The sequence below is a fragment of the Lactuca sativa genome, chromosome 5, assembly GCF_002870075.4.
Source record: "Lactuca sativa cultivar Salinas chromosome 5, Lsat_Salinas_v11, whole genome shotgun sequence".
Lineage (NCBI taxonomy): Eukaryota > Viridiplantae > Streptophyta > Magnoliopsida > Asterales > Asteraceae > Lactuca > Lactuca sativa.
This window is the reverse complement of record NC_056627.2, coordinates 1,540,446-1,559,185: the sequence shown is the minus strand read 5'-3', so window position 1 is coordinate 1,559,185 and position 18,740 is coordinate 1,540,446. Positions and strand designations below refer to the sequence as shown.

General features: G+C 29.4%; 2 protein-coding genes across 2 annotated transcripts; both read left to right on the top strand.

The window, feature by feature from the left end:
* The first annotated feature begins 3,975 nt into the window (after positions 1 to 3,975).
* On the top strand, positions 3,976 to 7,032 carry LOC111888703 (probable amino acid permease 7). The gene is made up of 8 exons (XM_023884829.3): positions 3,976 to 4,213; positions 4,424 to 4,657; positions 4,753 to 4,846; positions 5,064 to 5,278; positions 5,350 to 5,483; positions 5,568 to 5,795; positions 5,882 to 6,260; positions 6,362 to 7,032. The coding sequence occupies exons 1-8, from the start codon at positions 4,141 to 4,143 to the stop codon at positions 6,370 to 6,372; spliced, it is 1,368 nt and encodes a 455-aa protein (XP_023740597.1). The 5' UTR covers positions 3,976 to 4,140; the 3' UTR covers positions 6,373 to 7,032.
* Positions 7,033 to 10,060: 3,028 nt separating this feature from the next.
* LOC111888704 (probable amino acid permease 7) lies at positions 10,061 to 12,181 on the top strand. The gene is made up of 7 exons (XM_023884830.3): positions 10,061 to 10,212; positions 10,369 to 10,620; positions 10,694 to 10,787; positions 10,906 to 11,120; positions 11,198 to 11,331; positions 11,397 to 11,624; positions 11,692 to 12,181. The coding sequence occupies exons 1-7, from the start codon at positions 10,155 to 10,157 to the stop codon at positions 12,091 to 12,093; spliced, it is 1,383 nt and encodes a 460-aa protein (XP_023740598.1). The 5' UTR covers positions 10,061 to 10,154; the 3' UTR covers positions 12,094 to 12,181.
* Positions 12,182 to 18,740: the final 6,559 nt, after the last annotated feature.

The window sequence follows — 18,740 nt, the reverse complement described above, 5'->3', positions numbered from 1 at the left end:
TGTTTTGTCCTATTCGCCTTATTTTTTAAGATTCATGTATATAACCCTTTTTGTCCTATCTTTTTAGGACTTAAAGCTTCAAAAAAACTTGTTATACTTGCAGGTAGGTTACATGAACTTTACTTCCAGTGTTATCTCTGTCGTACTATCATTATGTGTATTTTCCATTGTCCCACTTTAGACTATAATGGTGTTATACCTTGGGTCTTTGTTAAATCTTTGTGTTGTCGTATGTATTATTGTACCATTTACATTTAAACATAATTATTATATATAGAAGCAACATTTCCATCCTTTCAATTACATTTAGCATGACAAGTGCCCATATATTTGCTTTTCTCCTTTTTGTCCCTTTTTAAAGCATAATAGAGGTATGCTTTGTAGGGGTGGAATTGGTACGGTACCGAGTTTTTTTCTCCAAACCGTGTACCGTACCAACTATAGTTGGTATAAGATTTTTGCTATCAGTACCGTACCAAGTGTACTTGGTACCAATTAATTTGGCTACCAACAATTTTGGTCGGTATATATTGGTGTTTGGTATATACTAAAGTTTTTAACTAATATGTACTATACATGAATATAAGTTGAATTTGTAAATATTTGGCCGTTGCTTCACTCGCTTTTGGTAGTATTTTTTTTTGGAAACCACTAAAAGGATTAAAAGAGGTCCACCCCTAGCAAATTGCTAAAGTAAACAAATGGTAACAGTACAAGTAAAAGAAATGAGAAGTTAGTATTCATTTTTAAGTTTTAGTGTATGTATCACCGATCTCGTGCACATCAAACAATAAGTATCAAGAAATTTGTCGGTCAATGTGTTAGTTTAGTAATTTTAAGACTTGTTAGTTGTTATTCTAATTAAAACATGAAGATATGAGAACTCATATTTCTTTGTATTTATGAATTGATATATATATATATATATATATATATATATATATATATATATATATATATATATATATATATATATATATATATATATATATATATATAGAGGGAAAAGTGAATATACCCTTAAAGGTATATAAGCTTAGGTACCCAAACTCACCATACTACATCGTTTTAATATCATATATACGTTGTAATTGTCCGGTATTCTTATAATTCAACTTTTAACTTGATTTACTTCCAAGATTTTTATGAATTTCACATTTATCTTCCCCTTAAATGATTTTCATTTTCAACTATAATATATATAGTCTAGTATGTTTTTGACAAAAAGATGTGATGTAAGAGGAATATAATAGCGAAATTTTAAAAATCTTTAAAGTAAATCGAGTTAGAGGTTGAAGTTTAAGAAAATTATAATGAATATATCAAACAAAACGACATATTATGGTGGATTTGGTTGGCATGGTACAACCGTGGTATTCAAAATTTTATACCGTTACTGTACCAAGACTACTTAATTGGCATGATATTACCAGCCAAACATATTGGCTACCAAACAACTTGGCTACCAGTTTAATTGGTTCGGTTGGTAACATGTTGGTTGGTTCTCTATGGTACATATTTGCCAGCCCTAATGCTTTGTCATTTTGCCATTTCTTACGTAAGTATAGTTTAAAACATATAATTTTAGTTCTTAAACATATTGTGACTTGTTTACATACAAAACTCACTTAAACTTGAGCATTGACACATATTTGGATAGGTTCTCAATTTTTTCCACGTTTCTTGTATTGCAAGAACCTTGAAACCCTATCGTGTCTCATAAGCTCTAACATTTTCTTTAATATCTTAACATCATGAAAATGAAAATTTCAGGATGTTACAAATACATATCCCTTAAAAGGATTTTTGTACTCAGAATCATTAAAATGTGAATGAGCTCGTCACTTTGATACATGATGAAGTTGAACCTTTGAAACCTTATTCTTATAGGCTTTCTTTGAAAGTTTAATGTCCTTAAGTTTCTTATACTTGTCTTGTAACATAGAATGATTACATTATACAATTTTATTTGCTACCACTATTTGACTTTCCAAGAGTCGATATGTTTTATAGGCAACCATTTCTTACTAAATGTAGCATTTTACTTTGAAGTCTTTACTTAACTCCCAATCCTTGTTCTCCGTTCGCATGATTCCTTCTTAGTCTTGATATAAAAACAATCAAATAAAGTAAATTGGCAAAACCATTTTTTTGTTATGCATATTAGTAAATTATGAATTTTTTATAACTAAAGTAAATAAGATTTATTAATTTTGTAAAAACTCAAGCCAAACATTTTTTTACATATTACAAGTGTTTCGATATTCTAAAAGAAACAATATTATTGTATGATATTAATTTTGGTTTATAAATTTATATAATAAATATTTATTATTTTGATAGATGAAGATTAATAAATGATAAAATCCGTTGATATAGTTGTTTTAAATAAAGACATCATAATTGTCGAACTATATTTATAATTAAGCATATCAAATATGTTTTGTTTCAAAGATATTATAATTGTTGAAATATATTTACATTTAATAGTATAAGATAATTACCAAAAGTATGAATATAATTTATTTATTTTAAAAGATATTTAATTCAATTTGTTAAAATTTAAAAGAGTTTTTTTTGTTAAATGATAGTTGAAACTTTTTGTTTAATTTAAAAATTTAAAACTTTTACTGCCAAATAAAATTTTTTTCTATTTTTTTTAAAAGTTAGCAACTCCAAAAAATATTGCATGTCAAACCACTAAAGAGCAAAAAGGACCATCCCACTACCCATGTGGCCATGTCATATATTTATATTTTCATATTTATAGAATTAACATTTTAGAATTATAATTCATTTTTAAACATTTAATTTTTATACTCTCATTTGTTTATCCTGTTGGTCTTAACAATGAGATGTATTTAAACTTAAATAAATAAATGTTATGAACATGTGGACTATATTTGATTTTAAAAAGTGATAGTCAAATATTTCATAGTATATAAAATTTGTCATTTTCCAAACACCAATAAACTACTTTTACTACATTCAAATACATATAGAGAAATCAAATATCCTATTTTTTTTTTTATCATTTTCTTATGAGAAAAGGTATTATACATTTAAGATATTAGGACATTTGTTATCTAAAAATGGATCTAAATGGCAGGAAGATAGTTATAAAAAAGGAAATGACGTAAATGTCCTACAAAGTTTTTAGGGTTGGTCGATTCAATCTCAAAACTTTTTGTTGGGTTTTATGTGAGTATAAACTAAGATACAATATGTTCTTTTAGTCCATTTCAACCTGTAATAGTTGGTTAACCATGAGATAGTGGCCATTTACAAAAAAAAAAAAAAAAAAAAAGAAAACTCACATTGTGCCCCTATAAAATCAAAAAAATAAGTTTGGGGATCAAATGTTTATGCCACAAGATTGAATTCACAACACAGAAAGATATATTTCAAATTGAAAAATGGAAACATAAAAAGTTCACAATTCACATCGAATAAACAAAACTAACTACTAAATTTTACTTAATTAGATGAAGAAACATGTCTGTTGACATGATGTCAGGATCTTTAAAATTCATGTTCCAATAGCTCATTCTATTTTTGCAACCGAGGGTTTTTTCTGATTTTCTTGTTTTCCAGCTAGGATTGAGGATAGAGGTAGTGGTGTCACAAGGTTGATCAGGCGAATTTGGGGTTTAGCATTTGGATTGTTATCGTTAATTCCATTATTAGGTTTCTTCTTCTCCCAAATCACTTCGATCTTGTGACATAAACTTTTGATCCCAATTTTTTTTTTGCTTTATAAGGGCATAATGTGAATTCTTTTTGGTTTAAATGGTCAGTGTCTCATGGTGAACTGGTTATTACATATTGAAAAAAAGACTAAAAAAGCATATGGTATCCTAATTTTTATACCCCTATGATATCCAACAAAAAAGCTTTAAAAACTGAATCGATCAATTTTCTAAAAACTTTATAGTTATTCCCCGTAAAGAAAATATTTAATTTTTCATACATAAATATAACTTTATAAAAGAACCACCCCTTTTTTCGGAAGTCTTCTGGGAGGAATCTTTGGAGATCAAGGAAACTGACTACCAATCAGATAAATATTCATGAACTTCAGTATCTTCCAAAACACAAAACCACGTATTATCTCGTATATCAAGGAAGAATCAAGGAAAAATGCCTGGAGAAGACTACGAAGAGGAAGAAGAACAGATGCCATTGCTGCAGACCTCAGCTCTTAAACTCACTGGTATGCTCTACTTCACTCCTTATATGCGTGCTCCATGAATTAGAAAATCAAACGAACCAATAAACGATACGATACAAGCTGAATTTAAGGGGAAAAAAGGTTATTTGTTAATTTGATTTTTTAAAGGTATAAAGTAGATTCTGGTGGTGTTTGGGGGTATTGAGTCTTATGAGGTATTTATCTGTTTGGTTTGTGTTGTGGATGGGGAAGGAAACGTATGGACAGCCCTAGCACATTTGATAGCTGGAGTGATAGGGTCAGGGGTTTTATCAATGGCTTGGAGCATGGCACAGCTGGGTTGGATTGCTGGGCCACTATCTATTATACTCATTGCATTCTTCTCCCTTGTGTCTGCCTTCCTTATCAGCAACATTCAACTCTGTTCCAACCACCCTAGCATTACCATAAACCGCTCCTACCTGCAGGCTGTTCACACGATTTTAGGTGAGGCCGACCGTGTTATTATAATCTATAAGCACCACGCAGGCACTTCCAGGCTGCAACTTAACATCTATCTCCTTTTGTACTTTGGATCAAAGGATATAAGAATGGATTGATATGTGGATGCTTGGTATACTTCAGTCTATTCAAAACAGGAGTTGTCTATGTAATCACATCCGGAATCTGCATGAGGTATGGTATGCTTAATAACTTTTTTTTTTTTTTACCAATTTTATATTTGTACCTTAATGGAAGTATGGAACTTACGTCTTTCTGCCTAAGCAGTAAGCAATGTGAAATTTTTATTTTACAATCACAATTAATGCATGATTCATTCATTGCAACAGTATCTGATTTCCTATTTTGTGTTTAGTAGATATATTAGATACTGAATTTGTTTGGTGAAAAGAGCAATTAGGCAATCAAATTGTTACCATGAAGAAGGGCATGAGGGTGATTGTGAATACAAGAATGAATACTATATGGTTGCTTTTGGTATTGTTGAAATATTGGCTTCTCAAATACCCAACATTTTTCATACGAAATGGATCTCAATTATTGCTGCAGCCATGTCCCTGACCTATTCCTGTATTGGAATAGGACTTGGGATAGCCCAAGTAATAGGTAAATATTGTTGTTGGAGCGGAAATTAATAATGCATGTACATGTAAAGATGAAGAAGTTGAATATGGCAGGACAAGGGAGGATTGAAGGGAGCATGAATGGAATCTCAACTAGTAATCCAAGTCAGAAAGTATGGTTGGTTGGCGAAGCTATTGGGGATATTTCATTTTCGTTTACATATTCATTAATCCTTCTTGAGATACAGGTAGGTATGGCAAGCATATATAATAATACTAAGAATATTTGGCCCAAGCAAGATGATGATTCATGCACTTTTTTTCTGTTGTAGAGCACTTTGAAGTCACCTCCGCCTCAAAAAGAGACCATGAAGAAGGTGTCCACTATTGGAGTCCTTATAACTGCTTCCTTGTACATCTGCTGTGGTGCATCTGGGTATGCAGCCTTTGGAGATTCAACTCCTGGGAATCTCTTGACTGGGTTTGGATTTTATGAACCGTATTGGCTTGTAGACTTTGGTAATGCATGCATTGTTCTCCACTTAGTTGGCGGTTATCAGGTACTTTTTTTGATTGTGGTTTTTCAGTCTTCTTTCTTTCTTTCTTTCTTGTTGATTAAGAATAAGATACATTGATTTGATTACAGATATATAGTCAGACATTGTTTGCTATTGTGGAAGGATGGTATGCGGAAAAGTTCCAGATAATCACAAGGGAAATGGATGTTGGGATTGGGAGTTTGAGAGTGAACCCTTTTAGGTTATGTTTTCGAACTACATATGTTGTTTTGACAACGACAGTAGCGATTTTATTCCCTTACTTCAATCAAGTCCTCGCCTTTTCAGGATCAATCATCTTTTGGCCCTTGACCATATATTTCCCTGTTGAGATGTACTTTCTGCACAACAGGATTCTCCCTTGGACAACCACCTGGATTCTTCTTCGTATTTATACCATTTTTTGTATGCTTCTAACAATTTTTACTTTCGCTGCTTCCCTTCAAGGATTGGTTTCCAAAAGATTTGGTTAGTATTTTTCTCCAAAATTATATACATTACATTTCGCAATATGGATCCCAAGACCAGATAACCTACAGTACTTTTTTTCATCTTTTTGCTCCTTGTAGTTTTCAAATAAACAGAAATGGTCCCTGAGAGAGAAAAAGTTACATAAATAGTCCCTGTTGTTAAATTTTTTTTTCTTCGAATTCGGATTCATGGCAGCCCACCCGATATTCAGGTTTTATATTAGTCCCTTTTTTTTATTTCTTCTCAAATTTGGTCCAAGCTTTTTTTAAAAGTTTTCCAACTTTATTTTTATATATTTTTCTAAAACTTGGTTTGTTTTGATAAATAATTTTTCCTTTTAAATCTTTTTTTACAACTGTGTTTTTACAAATTCATTTTACAAAATCGACATTCTATTTGTTTACTTTATATATTCTTGTGTAGATTTTTCCTTTTAAAAGTTTATTCTTTTTCAATTCACTTCCTATCTTTTTACAAAACAAATTTCATATATGTAGGTTGTAAAAATATGTAATTTTTTTTAAATAGTTGTTTTCACCAACCAATATGCATTATTATGTATAATTATTCGTAATATACTATAAATCATGTCTTTTTATAGTTGCTAGAGTTTTAATAAATACAATGTTGTAATTGTGTATGTATTTGTGACAAATGTATTTTTGCACGACTTTGTCTTTGTGTACGTATGTGTGACTTTATCATGTATGTGTGTATGTATGGATGTGTATGTGTGTGGCAAAAATGAATATACATTGCTATTTCTATTTTTGTAACCTATATATATATATATATATATATATATATATATATATATATATATATATATATATATATATATATATATATATATATATATATATATATATAGGTGGGTTCAATTGAGAAAATAAAAAAGGTTGAGAATGGGGGAATCATTCTCAGCCACTCATTTTATTTAAGCATAAAAAGACACGGTGACAAACTTGTAAATATGAGAATAACCTTAAATCTCAAATACGTATCTGTAGTTCAAACTCATTCATCGTTCATCATCCAAATTTCTTCTCCAACTTTCAACAATCATTCATTTCTTCAATTAAACCATCATCAACATCATCCGGTGCTAATCAATCATCGATCTTCGTCAATAATCAACACGATTCAACAGTTAACAACAAAAATTCGTTTTTGGTTCTTTTAATTCAACCTTCAATTGTGCTTGAATACGATCAAATCTTCAACATCTATGATTAATTATACTCCCAGCGTTATTAGATCAACATCATCGATAATCAACAAAAATCCACTTCATATCATTCATTCAACATCGATTATCAAATAAAACTTGAAAATTAAGGTTAGAAAAATATCAAATCGTTTTTTTTTTTTAAATTTCATATAATTCTCTATCAATCTACTCTTTTGTAAGATTTAAATGGTCAAAATATCATGTTTTTAACATTTTTAAAAAAGTTAAATTGTATGCACTCCAACTGTTTGATGAAATGCATGAACTAAATTACCACGTTATATTCATATATGAATATGTTTTCTCAGTATATGATTCTTAAAACAAAAAACAAATATGTAAGTCTGTATGTTATTCATATGTGAATAACATATAAAAATTATATATATTTGTGAAAATACCTTGTAATATTCATATGTGAATATACTGTGTAATATTCATAAGTGAATATATTATCTAATATTCACAAATAAATATACTATGTAATATTCACATGTGATATACCATGTAATACTATGTAATATTCAGATATGAAAATATTATCTAATATTCATAAGTGAATATACCATCTAATATTCACAAGTGAATATATTATGTAATATTCATAAGTGAATGTATCGTCTAATATTTAAATATGAATATACTATGTTTATTATATGCTATATTCATATATGAATGATACTTAAATTGTAAAAAAAAAAATTAATCATAGTTTTTATTCATAACTGAATAACGAATGTACTGTAGTGAAAACCTGATTCATTTTTATTCACTTATAAATAACGATAGTTGAAAATATAAAAAAAAAATTATTTTATCTTAAAACTATATCAATATGAATGTCTATTTGTAGAGAATAAAAAATCATGAATTTTGGTATATTTAAAATCATTTTTTGATAAAAATAGCTTATAAAAATTAAAAAAAAACAAAAAAAACTATGTTTTTGTATATATTAAGGTAATGATTGGCATAGTTTAAAGAAATATGTTATGTTGGAAAACAAATGTGCATTCGTTTCCCATTTCCGCCGGTACAATGGAGGATTTTGCGGCAAAAATAAATGATTGGCTGAGAATGATTCCTCCATTCTTAACCTTTTTTTTTTCTCAATTGAACTCACCCCTATATATATATATATATATATATATATATATATATATATATATATATATATATATATATATATATATATATATATATATATATATATTGGTTAAACTCTCGCCTCAGACTTAAAACCATCGTTCCTTCTATGATGCAAGTAAGAGGGGCCTTCATCTGACGAAATATGACAACCGAAGATTTAATATTTATGAAAATGAGAAATGGGTGGATTTAAACAAGTTCGATTTCAAATAGGGTTGATTACAAACTGGACATAGAAACTTGGGGTTTTGTGGATTCAACAAGTGCTAGATTTTAAGTTTAAAAATCAAGAGTTGGTGTTTTAATTTTTAAGTCAAGAACAAGGTGGAATATAGTCATACCTTCATTTTGTTCAATCTAGTTCATTGATCTTTAGAACCGAATTTAGATTTGATATCGTATATTTATTTTAATTTTTCTAAGAGAACAGGTTCAATATTTGAAAAAGTTTACTCAATAATTAAATAGATAAATACCATTATTATCTTACTTTGTACCAACTACATCAACATATATGTTAATGCTGAAGCCTGAAGTAGGAAGCAAAAGCGAGATGCAACTAGAAAATGATGACCATTTGAAATATTATACAAAAAACCTTTAATTTTATACATTTTTTTACATTTTTATCATAAGTATGATTTTTAATTTTATATATTTTTTACGTTCTTACCATAACTAAACATCACATAAATACGTTTTTTTTAAATACAAAAACTTTTTTAGAAGTATAGATACATATTTTTACATACATAGAGATATATCAATCAAAAATGTGTTTATGTGAAAAAAATATAATTATACTTCTAAAAACGTAAAAATGCATATTTTTCTATAAACGTATAAATACACATTTATATCTAAAATGTAATTATAGTTCTAAAAGCGTAAGAAAATATGTATTTGTACTTTAAAAAATATAAAAATACATATTATATTTCTATAGAAGTATAAATACATCATTATAATTCTAAAAAACATATAAATACATATGCATGCTTTTAAAAATACATATTTATACTTTTATAAAAATATAAATTTATATCTTTATGTTTTTAGAAATATAACTAATTTTTTTCATATAAAAACGCTTTTGATTGATATATTTCTAGATACTTAGAAACATGTATCAATATTTCTAAAAAATATATTAATAGTTTAAAAAACTTTATTTTTTATTTATAAAAAACATAAAAATATATATTTATATTTCTAAAAAATATATTTATATGATATTTAGATAAAAAAAACCGTATATAAATATGTATTTTTGTACATGTATACATAAAATATAAAATCTAACATAAGATAAAAACATAAAATATTTATAAATTTAAAATATTTTTTATAAATTTGTGAAAACTTACTACGAAAACAAAACCAAAAAAAAAGGAAAAAAGAATCATCAAGATAAACCTACAAGATTTGTAAAACTTGTTATATCAAAAAGTCTATCATAAATAGAAAAACAGATATGTATTATCACATATCGAACACAGAAGAATCGACCAATGGCCGGACGAGACCAGCAGACGCCATTGTTGCAAACCTCACCTCATAAACTAACTGGTTGAGTCTACTTCTCTCAGTGAATTAATCAACGGGTCTTTTAAATTCATAAGGCGATCCGATTAATTTTGTTTCTGACGATATTGACTAGGGTGTAGGAACTTGATGATGATGATGATGATGTTAATGAATTGATATTTGTGTTTTTGATTGAAGGCAATGTATGGACAGCCCTAGCACATATTATAACTGGAGTAATAGGGTCAGGGGTGCTATCGTTGGCATGGAGCATGGCACAGCTGGGGTGGATTGCGGGTCCATTGTCTCTTTTACTCTTCGCCTTTTTTACCCTTGTCTCTGCATCCTTTATCTGTGACATCCATCTTTATGCTAACCCTAACCCTAACAATGGCACCACCACCATGATTATGAACCGCTCCTACTTGCAGGCGGTTCAGACTATTTTAGGTGAGTTTGTATTATTTTGACTTGTGGTTCATAAACATCGATTTAGATTTACAACTTTGTATTTGGATTTCAGGAAAGAAAAATGGATGGGTATGTGGATGCTTGGTATATTTCAGTATATTCAAAACTGGAGTTGTGTATACAATTACATCTGCGATTAGCATGAGGTATGCTAAATTTTCTACAAATTGAAATTCTATTGTGTTAGCAACAACTAAGTGTCAAGTGTATACAATTTGCATATGTTAGTTGTTATGAAATGTTGAAGTTTGAAGGTTTTGACAGGGCAATTAGGCAATCAAATTGCTACCACAAAGAAGGGCATGAAGCTGCTTGCGAATATGAGGATACCTACTATATGCTTTTGTTTGGAATTGTTGAAATAGCAGCGTCTCAAATACCCAACATTTTTCATACAAAATGGCTATCGGTTATTGCTGCAACCATGTCCTTCACCTATTCTTTTATTGGAATGGGACTTGGATTGGCCCAAGTAATAGGTATGGATCTCTCTCTCAAGTCTCAATCGGTCATCAATTTAAGCGAAGCATCTGATGAAGTGATGGAAATTGGACAGGACAAGGGAAGATCCAAGGTAGCATCAATGGCATCTCAACAACCAACCCCACACAAAAAGTATGGCTGGTTGCTCAAGCTCTTGGAGACATTGCATTTTCATTTACGTTTTCGCTCATCCTTCTTGAAATACAGGTACAGTGTGATATTGTGTCCTTTTTTTTTTGTCATGAAATGCTGATTGATGATTGGTGGTATAGAGCACTTTGAAGACACCCCCATCTCAAAAAGAGACAATGAAGAAGGCTTCCAGCATTGCAATCTTTACAACTAGTTTCTTCTACCTATGCTGTGGTGGTTGTGGGTATGCAGCCTTTGGAGATTCGACTCCTGGGAATCTTTTGACTGGGTTTGGATTCTATGAACCATTCTGGCTCATAGACTTTGGTAACGCATGCATTGTTCTCCATCTGGTTGGAGGGTATCAGGTAATCATATTTAATTTAAGATATCATAATTTGAATTTTGATTTTTGATTGTGTGTATGTTTGGCAGATATACAGTCAGACATTGTTTGCAATTGTGGAAAGATGGTATGCTGAAAAGTTCCCCGAAAGCATGTTAGCAAGGGAAAGGGATGTTAGGGTCTGTTTGTTTATTACTATAAAAAGTGTGAATCCTGTTAGAATATGCTTTCGGACGATATACGTGATATTGACCATGTCAGTAGGGATGATGTTCCCTTACTTCAACCAAGTCGTGGCATTTGCAGGGTCGGTCATCTTCTGGCCTTTGACCATTTATTTCCCTGTTGAGATGTACTTTGTGCACAACAAGGTTGTACCTTGGTCCCTCAACTGGATTCTTCTTCGTATTTATACCATTTTTTGTCTCATCGTGACACTTTATATTTTGGCTGGCTCCATTCAAGGACTCGTCGCCAAAAGATTTGGCTAGTACTATTTGTAATTCTCCAAAATTTAAACAAATAACATGTCTTGTAATTACCAAACCGTTTAATATAGGAAGGATTTTAGACTCTCAACATTATTTCTATACTTTGGTACCACTTATGATATAATAGTCATGAATCTTGACCATTTCATAAAAGAGTAAGGTCTCGTTTGATAGTTGCTGATTGAGAAAGTGCTGACCCGGAAAGGTCTGTCTAAGAAATTCCGACTGAGTAAGAAATAATATTGTTTGATTATACATTTGACTGAATGTGCTGACTGATGACAAATGACCATTTTACTCTGCTGTGATATATAGAGATAGATGACGTTACTGAATAATTATAAAAACATACAAATTGTAAATTACACATAAGTCATTTAAAAATCCAAATAAAAATTGTCATACAAAATGTAAATTAATATTTAAAGTAATTTATCATAAGTTTTATCAAGATCAAGAACAATTTTAAATATAAATCAATTTTCTACCAATATTCAAGTAAAACATCAATATTCAAGTAATTCAAATTGCAACAAAGGTATAAACCAACATCCTAAAACATAAATATTTAAACTAGTTTCTCATAACTTTTTATCAAGATGAAGATAAACACCGAAATTGCTTCCAATTCACAAAAAATAACAAGCTAACAATTAAGGTCAATTGTATCAACATATACCTAAACAATTTCATAACATTTGGATTTTGATTTCATAATAAAACAAACGAATTCTTTCCCCTTGAAGAACATTGATTTCAATACTCGTTTGACAATGGTGTCACATCTAATAACACAATATTGCTCACATTTCCAGACAAAACACCAGCCTAAAATTACAAAGGGCAACATCATCATAACTTTTTCCTAAATTATTCTTGAAAATTGGAGTAAACATAGGAATCTATGATACAGACCTGAACTGAAGCTCCAAGAGCAACAACTTCATCTAGATTGACTGTGACATTTGGTTCTTTAGATGTCATCTTTTTAACAAGCTCTTGAACAACAGGGATACTTGTTGATCCACCAACAAGAACCACTTCATCAAGATATTTCAGAGAGAGGTTTGCATCTTTTAATGCTGTTTCAACTGGCGTCTTTAGCCTATGCCAAACAAAGAACAAACAAACTGGTTATCGAAAGTTATCATATTGATTCTTGAAGAGTGACAATTACTTGAATCATCAAGAAAACAAATTAACTCAAGTACCTATCTAGTAAATCAGAGCACAACTCCTTGAACTTTGCCCTTGTTAGTGTAGTATCAATATGTTTTAGGCCATCTGATGTTGTTGTAATAAAAGGTAAACTGCAAAAAACAGAACCCATCAACAATTCTCTGTTTTGGGCCAATAGTTTATGTGAGACGTTGAAGCGCTTATTTATCTTTAAGAATATCTATACCTTCATCCCTCTTGAAAGTTTCAGCAAGACAATCAACAATTCTCTGTTTAAAATTCAAGAAAAATGTTAGGGATGTGGTTATCAAGAATGTATGTGTAACACGCGACATGATCCCAATTCCTAACCTTGTTAAAGTTATCTCCTCCCAAATGGGTGTCTCTTGAGGTTGAAAGTACCTCAAAAACACCATCACCAACCTCAAGCATTGAATAAAGAACATGGGGCGAGATGACGAGCAAGATGGTGGCGACCGACGATGATATGATTTAATGTTATTTATAGTTGTTATCAATAATTAATTTTTAAAATTTATTTGCTTAATGTTTTAATTTCTATCATTATAACTTGTTAAAATATCAAACATTGTTTTTTTTTTTTATTTTAAAGGTAACAATGTAATTATTTATATATATTTATTTTTAACTATTTTTATTGTAAATTATTTGAAGCTACTTATTTGAAATTTTTTCATGATTATAAAAATATTTTTAGGAAATATTTTAGTTAAATTGATATTACAATTTCGTTTTTGCATTTATCACTACAATTTATCATTTTTAACTATTTACAAAATATTTTTTGGTTTTTTAAGTGGAACTGAAATTTATATTTAAGTTGACACTGTAATTTTATATTTAAATTAACAATTTAAGTATTTTGTTCAAACTGTTCAAAAGTTGTAGCTTTAAACTGATAATGGTTTACATATAACAACATTTTAAATATATTAAATTAAGTATAATATGTTAAAACTTAAATAAATAAGTTTATAAGTATAAGTAAAGATATTATTTTAAAATTGAAATTTAGTTTATTTATGATTACACTTTAGGTTTGATATTTATTTCACCTTAATAACCAACTTATAATCATTATTAGAAAGACACTACAATTTATCATTTTTGTCTATTTACAAAATATTTTTTGGGTTGTTTAAGTTAAAATAAAATTTATATTTAAGTTGACCCTATAATATTATATTTAAATTAATAATGTAAGTATATTATACAAATTGTTCTAAAATTGTATCTTTAAAATGATAATGGATTACATCCAACAATATATTAAAACTAATACATTAACTATAATATGTTAAAAGTTTTAAAAAATAACTTTATAAGTAGAAGTAAATATATTATTTTAATATTAAAATTTAATTTATATATGATTATACTTTAGGTTTGATATTTATTTAACCTTATTAACCAACTTATATTTATTATTAGAAAAAATTGAAAAGTCAAGGAAGTTTCAAATGAATGTGGGGAAAGGAAAAATGCATGTGAGTTTCAAATGAATATGGTGAAAGGAAAAATGCATCATTTATAAGTAGAAATAAATATATTATTTTAATAAAAAACATAATTTTATAAGTAGAAGTAAAGATATTATTTTAATATTGAAATTTAGTTTATATATGATTACACTTTAGGTTTGATATTTATTTAACCTAATTACCAGATTATTATTATTATTATTATTATTATTATTATTATTATTATTATTATTATTATTATTATTATTATTATTATAAAGAAATTGAAAAGTCATGGGAGTTTCAAATAAATGTGGTGAAAGGAAAAAAGAATAGAGGTTTCAAATGCACGAGATTCAAGAAAAAATGCTAACTTTATAAGTATGTATGATCCGGCGAGATGGCGGCGACCGGCGATGAGGCAATAGCCGTCTGTCGATGTCACTACCACAAAAAGCGTGAAAAGAGTCCCCAATTAGGATTCGGTTTTTGGAAAAACCGAGATATATAATTAAAAAAACGGGTTCTAAAAGAGAAATTGTAATACGAACCGATTTATATTAAGAACCAGATCATATACTAAAATTAAATAAGCCGGTTTTTATTCATTGAACCGTGTCTTATAACCTTACAATTATATGACCCGCTTCTTAAAATAAAACCGAGCCTTATTCTCTTTCCCTTGAGAACAACTCTATATTCAAACTTTTTTTCATCAAGTTTTTGTACATTTGGTACTCCTTTTTCATATATATTAGACTTGTACACATCATGTGTCTTATACAAACTTTCAAAACAAGTCATACCAGGAAGCCATATGACCCGTTTTTAACAACCAGGTGTTTTTACTTCATTTAGAAAAATGCAAATGTGGCTTAATGACTTGTTTTTGTTTTGAACAACTATGACTTTATTAAGCAACACACAAAAAGGAAGTTGGAACAAAGTACAATATTAAGCAACAAGAAGAGCCAAAGAAACAAAAGCTAAGCTAAACAAACAGAGAACTAAAAGCAATAAGAAAACACCTCACAAGGTTAAAAAGGTCCAAATAGCAAAGATGTATCCCACCAGCAACCTAGAGAGCATAACAGACCAGAACATAAGCTAATGGATGAATAGAGGCTGAAAACTTCAGTCAACAAGCACCACACTGAAAAACGCCAAGCAGGGGCAAAATGGTCAGTAAACCAAAAAAAACCCACCAAAATTTAGAAAGAAATTAACAAGGAGCACAAATAGAACTATAGAAGATCAAGAAAGTATGCCAGCAGCTCCAAAGAACACCAGATAGATGATGCCTGTGCATTTGAGTAAATAAATAAATACAACTATATTTTCTTCCTTATCACGTTGAAAATCATTCACTGTGAAAAAAATAAAAAAAATAAACAGATAAGATATCCATTACTCAAATACTTAACTGAGCATGAATAAAACTTTAAATTTTAAAGCTAAAAAGATATTGATAAAAACATTGATTGAAAGTTAATTACCACTGATTCCAATGATTATCTATTTAATTGGTGTTTTTTCTTCCATTCACGCACACAAAAAAACAGAGACCATATGAAAAAAGTTGCATTTATTCATCAATTAGCATGTACAGAAAACCAAGTGAAATTATGTGCAGACAATCAATAAATCTTGTATGACCAGACTTTATATTTTGATCCAATTAACGAAGTTATGCCAAGTCAAGAATGTTTATCAAAAGACTGAGAAATTAACAACATACCTCCAACAATTGGTTCTAACTTCTCAAGATTGGTGAATATGGCGATAGAGGTGATGAAAATGGAAGAGGAAAAAAAAGAATAGAATAACCTGATGGCTTCTGGATGTTCTAACTAGTTTACAACATCAACATCCACATCAGACCCATTTTAGGTAGAACAAATTAACAACTTAAGATTGCTTTAGTATAAATAAAACAAAGAAATCAAGTAGTTACTGTTTTACTTGTAAGTGTTACATTCGATAATGTAAGAAGATTACCATCGATGTGTCAAAATCAAGTTTTTTCATCAACATCTTTATGTGCTCTCTATGTCGGGTACTAAACAAAAAAAATGGTTTTTTGGACATATGAAACCTATGTTTGCTCTCTATTTAATCATGTCTTTATCAATCTTTAAATTTATGCACTCTACAAAAAAATAGATAAGATACACTCAAAAGATTAACTGATCATGAATAAACTTTAAATTTTAAAGTTCTAGATATTGATAAAAAAACAAATCTGAAAGATAACTATTACTGATTCATATGAATATCTAATCAGTTGTTATTTATTCTTCCATTTACACACATGTAAAAAGCAGAGACGCCACATGAACATAGTTGTATTCGTTCATCAATTAGCATATGCAGAAAATCAAGTGAAAAAAAGATAGAAGCTGATTTGAAAGTATCTCTAAACCTAGTTAAGTGCATACTTATAATTGATTCCAGTTCTTTGCAACTCCATTCAATTATATGATAACATATGTTTAGTGTTTACTTATATTTGGACACAAAAATAAAATTTTGTTTATGTATGCAGAAAACTGAGACCTCACATCATGAATGGTGGGAAAGTGTAAACTACGATACAATTACTATTCTTTTTTAAGTCTAGGTATGTATTCGTAATCCTACTGTTTGCTTTTATTAGCTTTACCATTTTCTGCAACACGAAAACAACATACTTATATTACTACTTGTATATCACTGCCAAATAATTATAAAATAAAAAATAGGGATAAAGAGTTGCCTGTGCATCTTCAGTCATTGAATTTGCATCATCTTTGACTCGTCTGGGTAGGCTGGGATACTGATTTTACACACATACATACAACAAAACATAAATCAGCTGATAGGAAACAAAAAACAAGCTTGTAAGTAATTTCTTTTAATTATTTATATCTAAGTAATTAATCTCATTGGTTAGCTGTTTTCTTTAACAGGTCGATGTCCAGACTCAAATCTCTAAAGGAGATTTGGTGCTCAGTCCAGGAGAAGACTTGTTGACAAAGGTAATAGGACCGGAGCACCCGGGCCGTACCAGGGCTGTTGTTCATGATGTTGGATTGAGAAAAGGGATGCAAGGAACTAATAAAAAAAGAGGAAAAAACATGAAAACGAAACTATTGATAAACTGTAGGCAACAATAGATCTGATGGGCTCCCAATTGGCAAAGCTACAATCACACTTTAACTTACATCAGGGGTACAGGAACCATGCCCCAGATGATGTAAGCTTAGGGGTTCAACAAAATAATTATGGCTCGACTCCAACATTAGATGCTATGGATGCGATAAAGGTAAATGAATATATTTATTTTCCAGTAACATCTAGAAACAATAAAAACTAAACCTGTTAACCTGTTAGTAGAGAAATTATGCTTAGGACTAGGGATTAGCAACAAAACTAAGTACTAATGTTTTTCCAATTATTTTTTTAGTGATAATATACTTGTTTAACTGATTTAACTAATATTTTTTTTTCTTGGACGTTAAATATTGTTTGATTCCACATCATCATTAGAAGTGGTACTATATTTCTTTGTATATTCTTATAATTGCACAAATTATTATAAATATATACTATAAGTAAACATTCGTTTGTGAGATATGAACACCGTAGCTAAAAGTGCTACCTAAACTGCACTATGTACAAGAAGTAGCTGCGATATAATTTAATCTTTGAATTGTTTTGATATTAACTTACATAAATTTCCCTTACAGTTTTACATTCTATTCATAAGTCACCCACTTAAAAATTCAAATATAGTTATTACGTTATTATTTACTTTTTTTGTTTATTATCCTTCAAAGATCTTTTTATTTTTATTTTTGTTTTACTATATGTGTACAGATGCCTACCCCTTGTGAATTGGTGTTACCCTATGGGGAGTTGGACCAAAAATGTGCCAAGGGATTGGTCTTTCCATATGGGAATGGGTTAATACACACATTGCCTTTACGAGAAAATCACCTGAAGGTT

What these genes read in the sequence shown, in the direction of transcription:
- LOC111888703 (XM_023884829.3), top strand. Translation starts at nt 4,141, where the DNA reads ATGCCTGGAGAAGACTACGAAGAGGAAGAAGAACAGATGCCATTGCTG. An exon ending in TGGGATAGCCCAAGTAATAG is followed by an intron (nt 5,279 to 5,349) that starts GTAAATATTGTT and finishes TGAATATGGCAG; the next exon opens with GACAAGGGAGGATTGAAGGG. An exon ending in ACTTAGTTGGCGGTTATCAG is followed by an intron (nt 5,796 to 5,881) that starts GTACTTTTTTTG and finishes ATTTGATTACAG; the next exon opens with ATATATAGTCAGACATTGTT.
- LOC111888704 (XM_023884830.3), top strand. Translation starts at nt 10,155, where the DNA reads ATGGCCGGACGAGACCAGCAGACGCCATTGTTGCAAACCTCACCTCAT. An exon ending in CTCACCTCATAAACTAACTG is followed by an intron (nt 10,213 to 10,368) that starts GTTGAGTCTACT and finishes TTTTGATTGAAG; the next exon opens with GCAATGTATGGACAGCCCTA. An exon ending in GGCGGTTCAGACTATTTTAG is followed by an intron (nt 10,621 to 10,693) that starts GTGAGTTTGTAT and finishes TTTGGATTTCAG; the next exon opens with GAAAGAAAAATGGATGGGTA.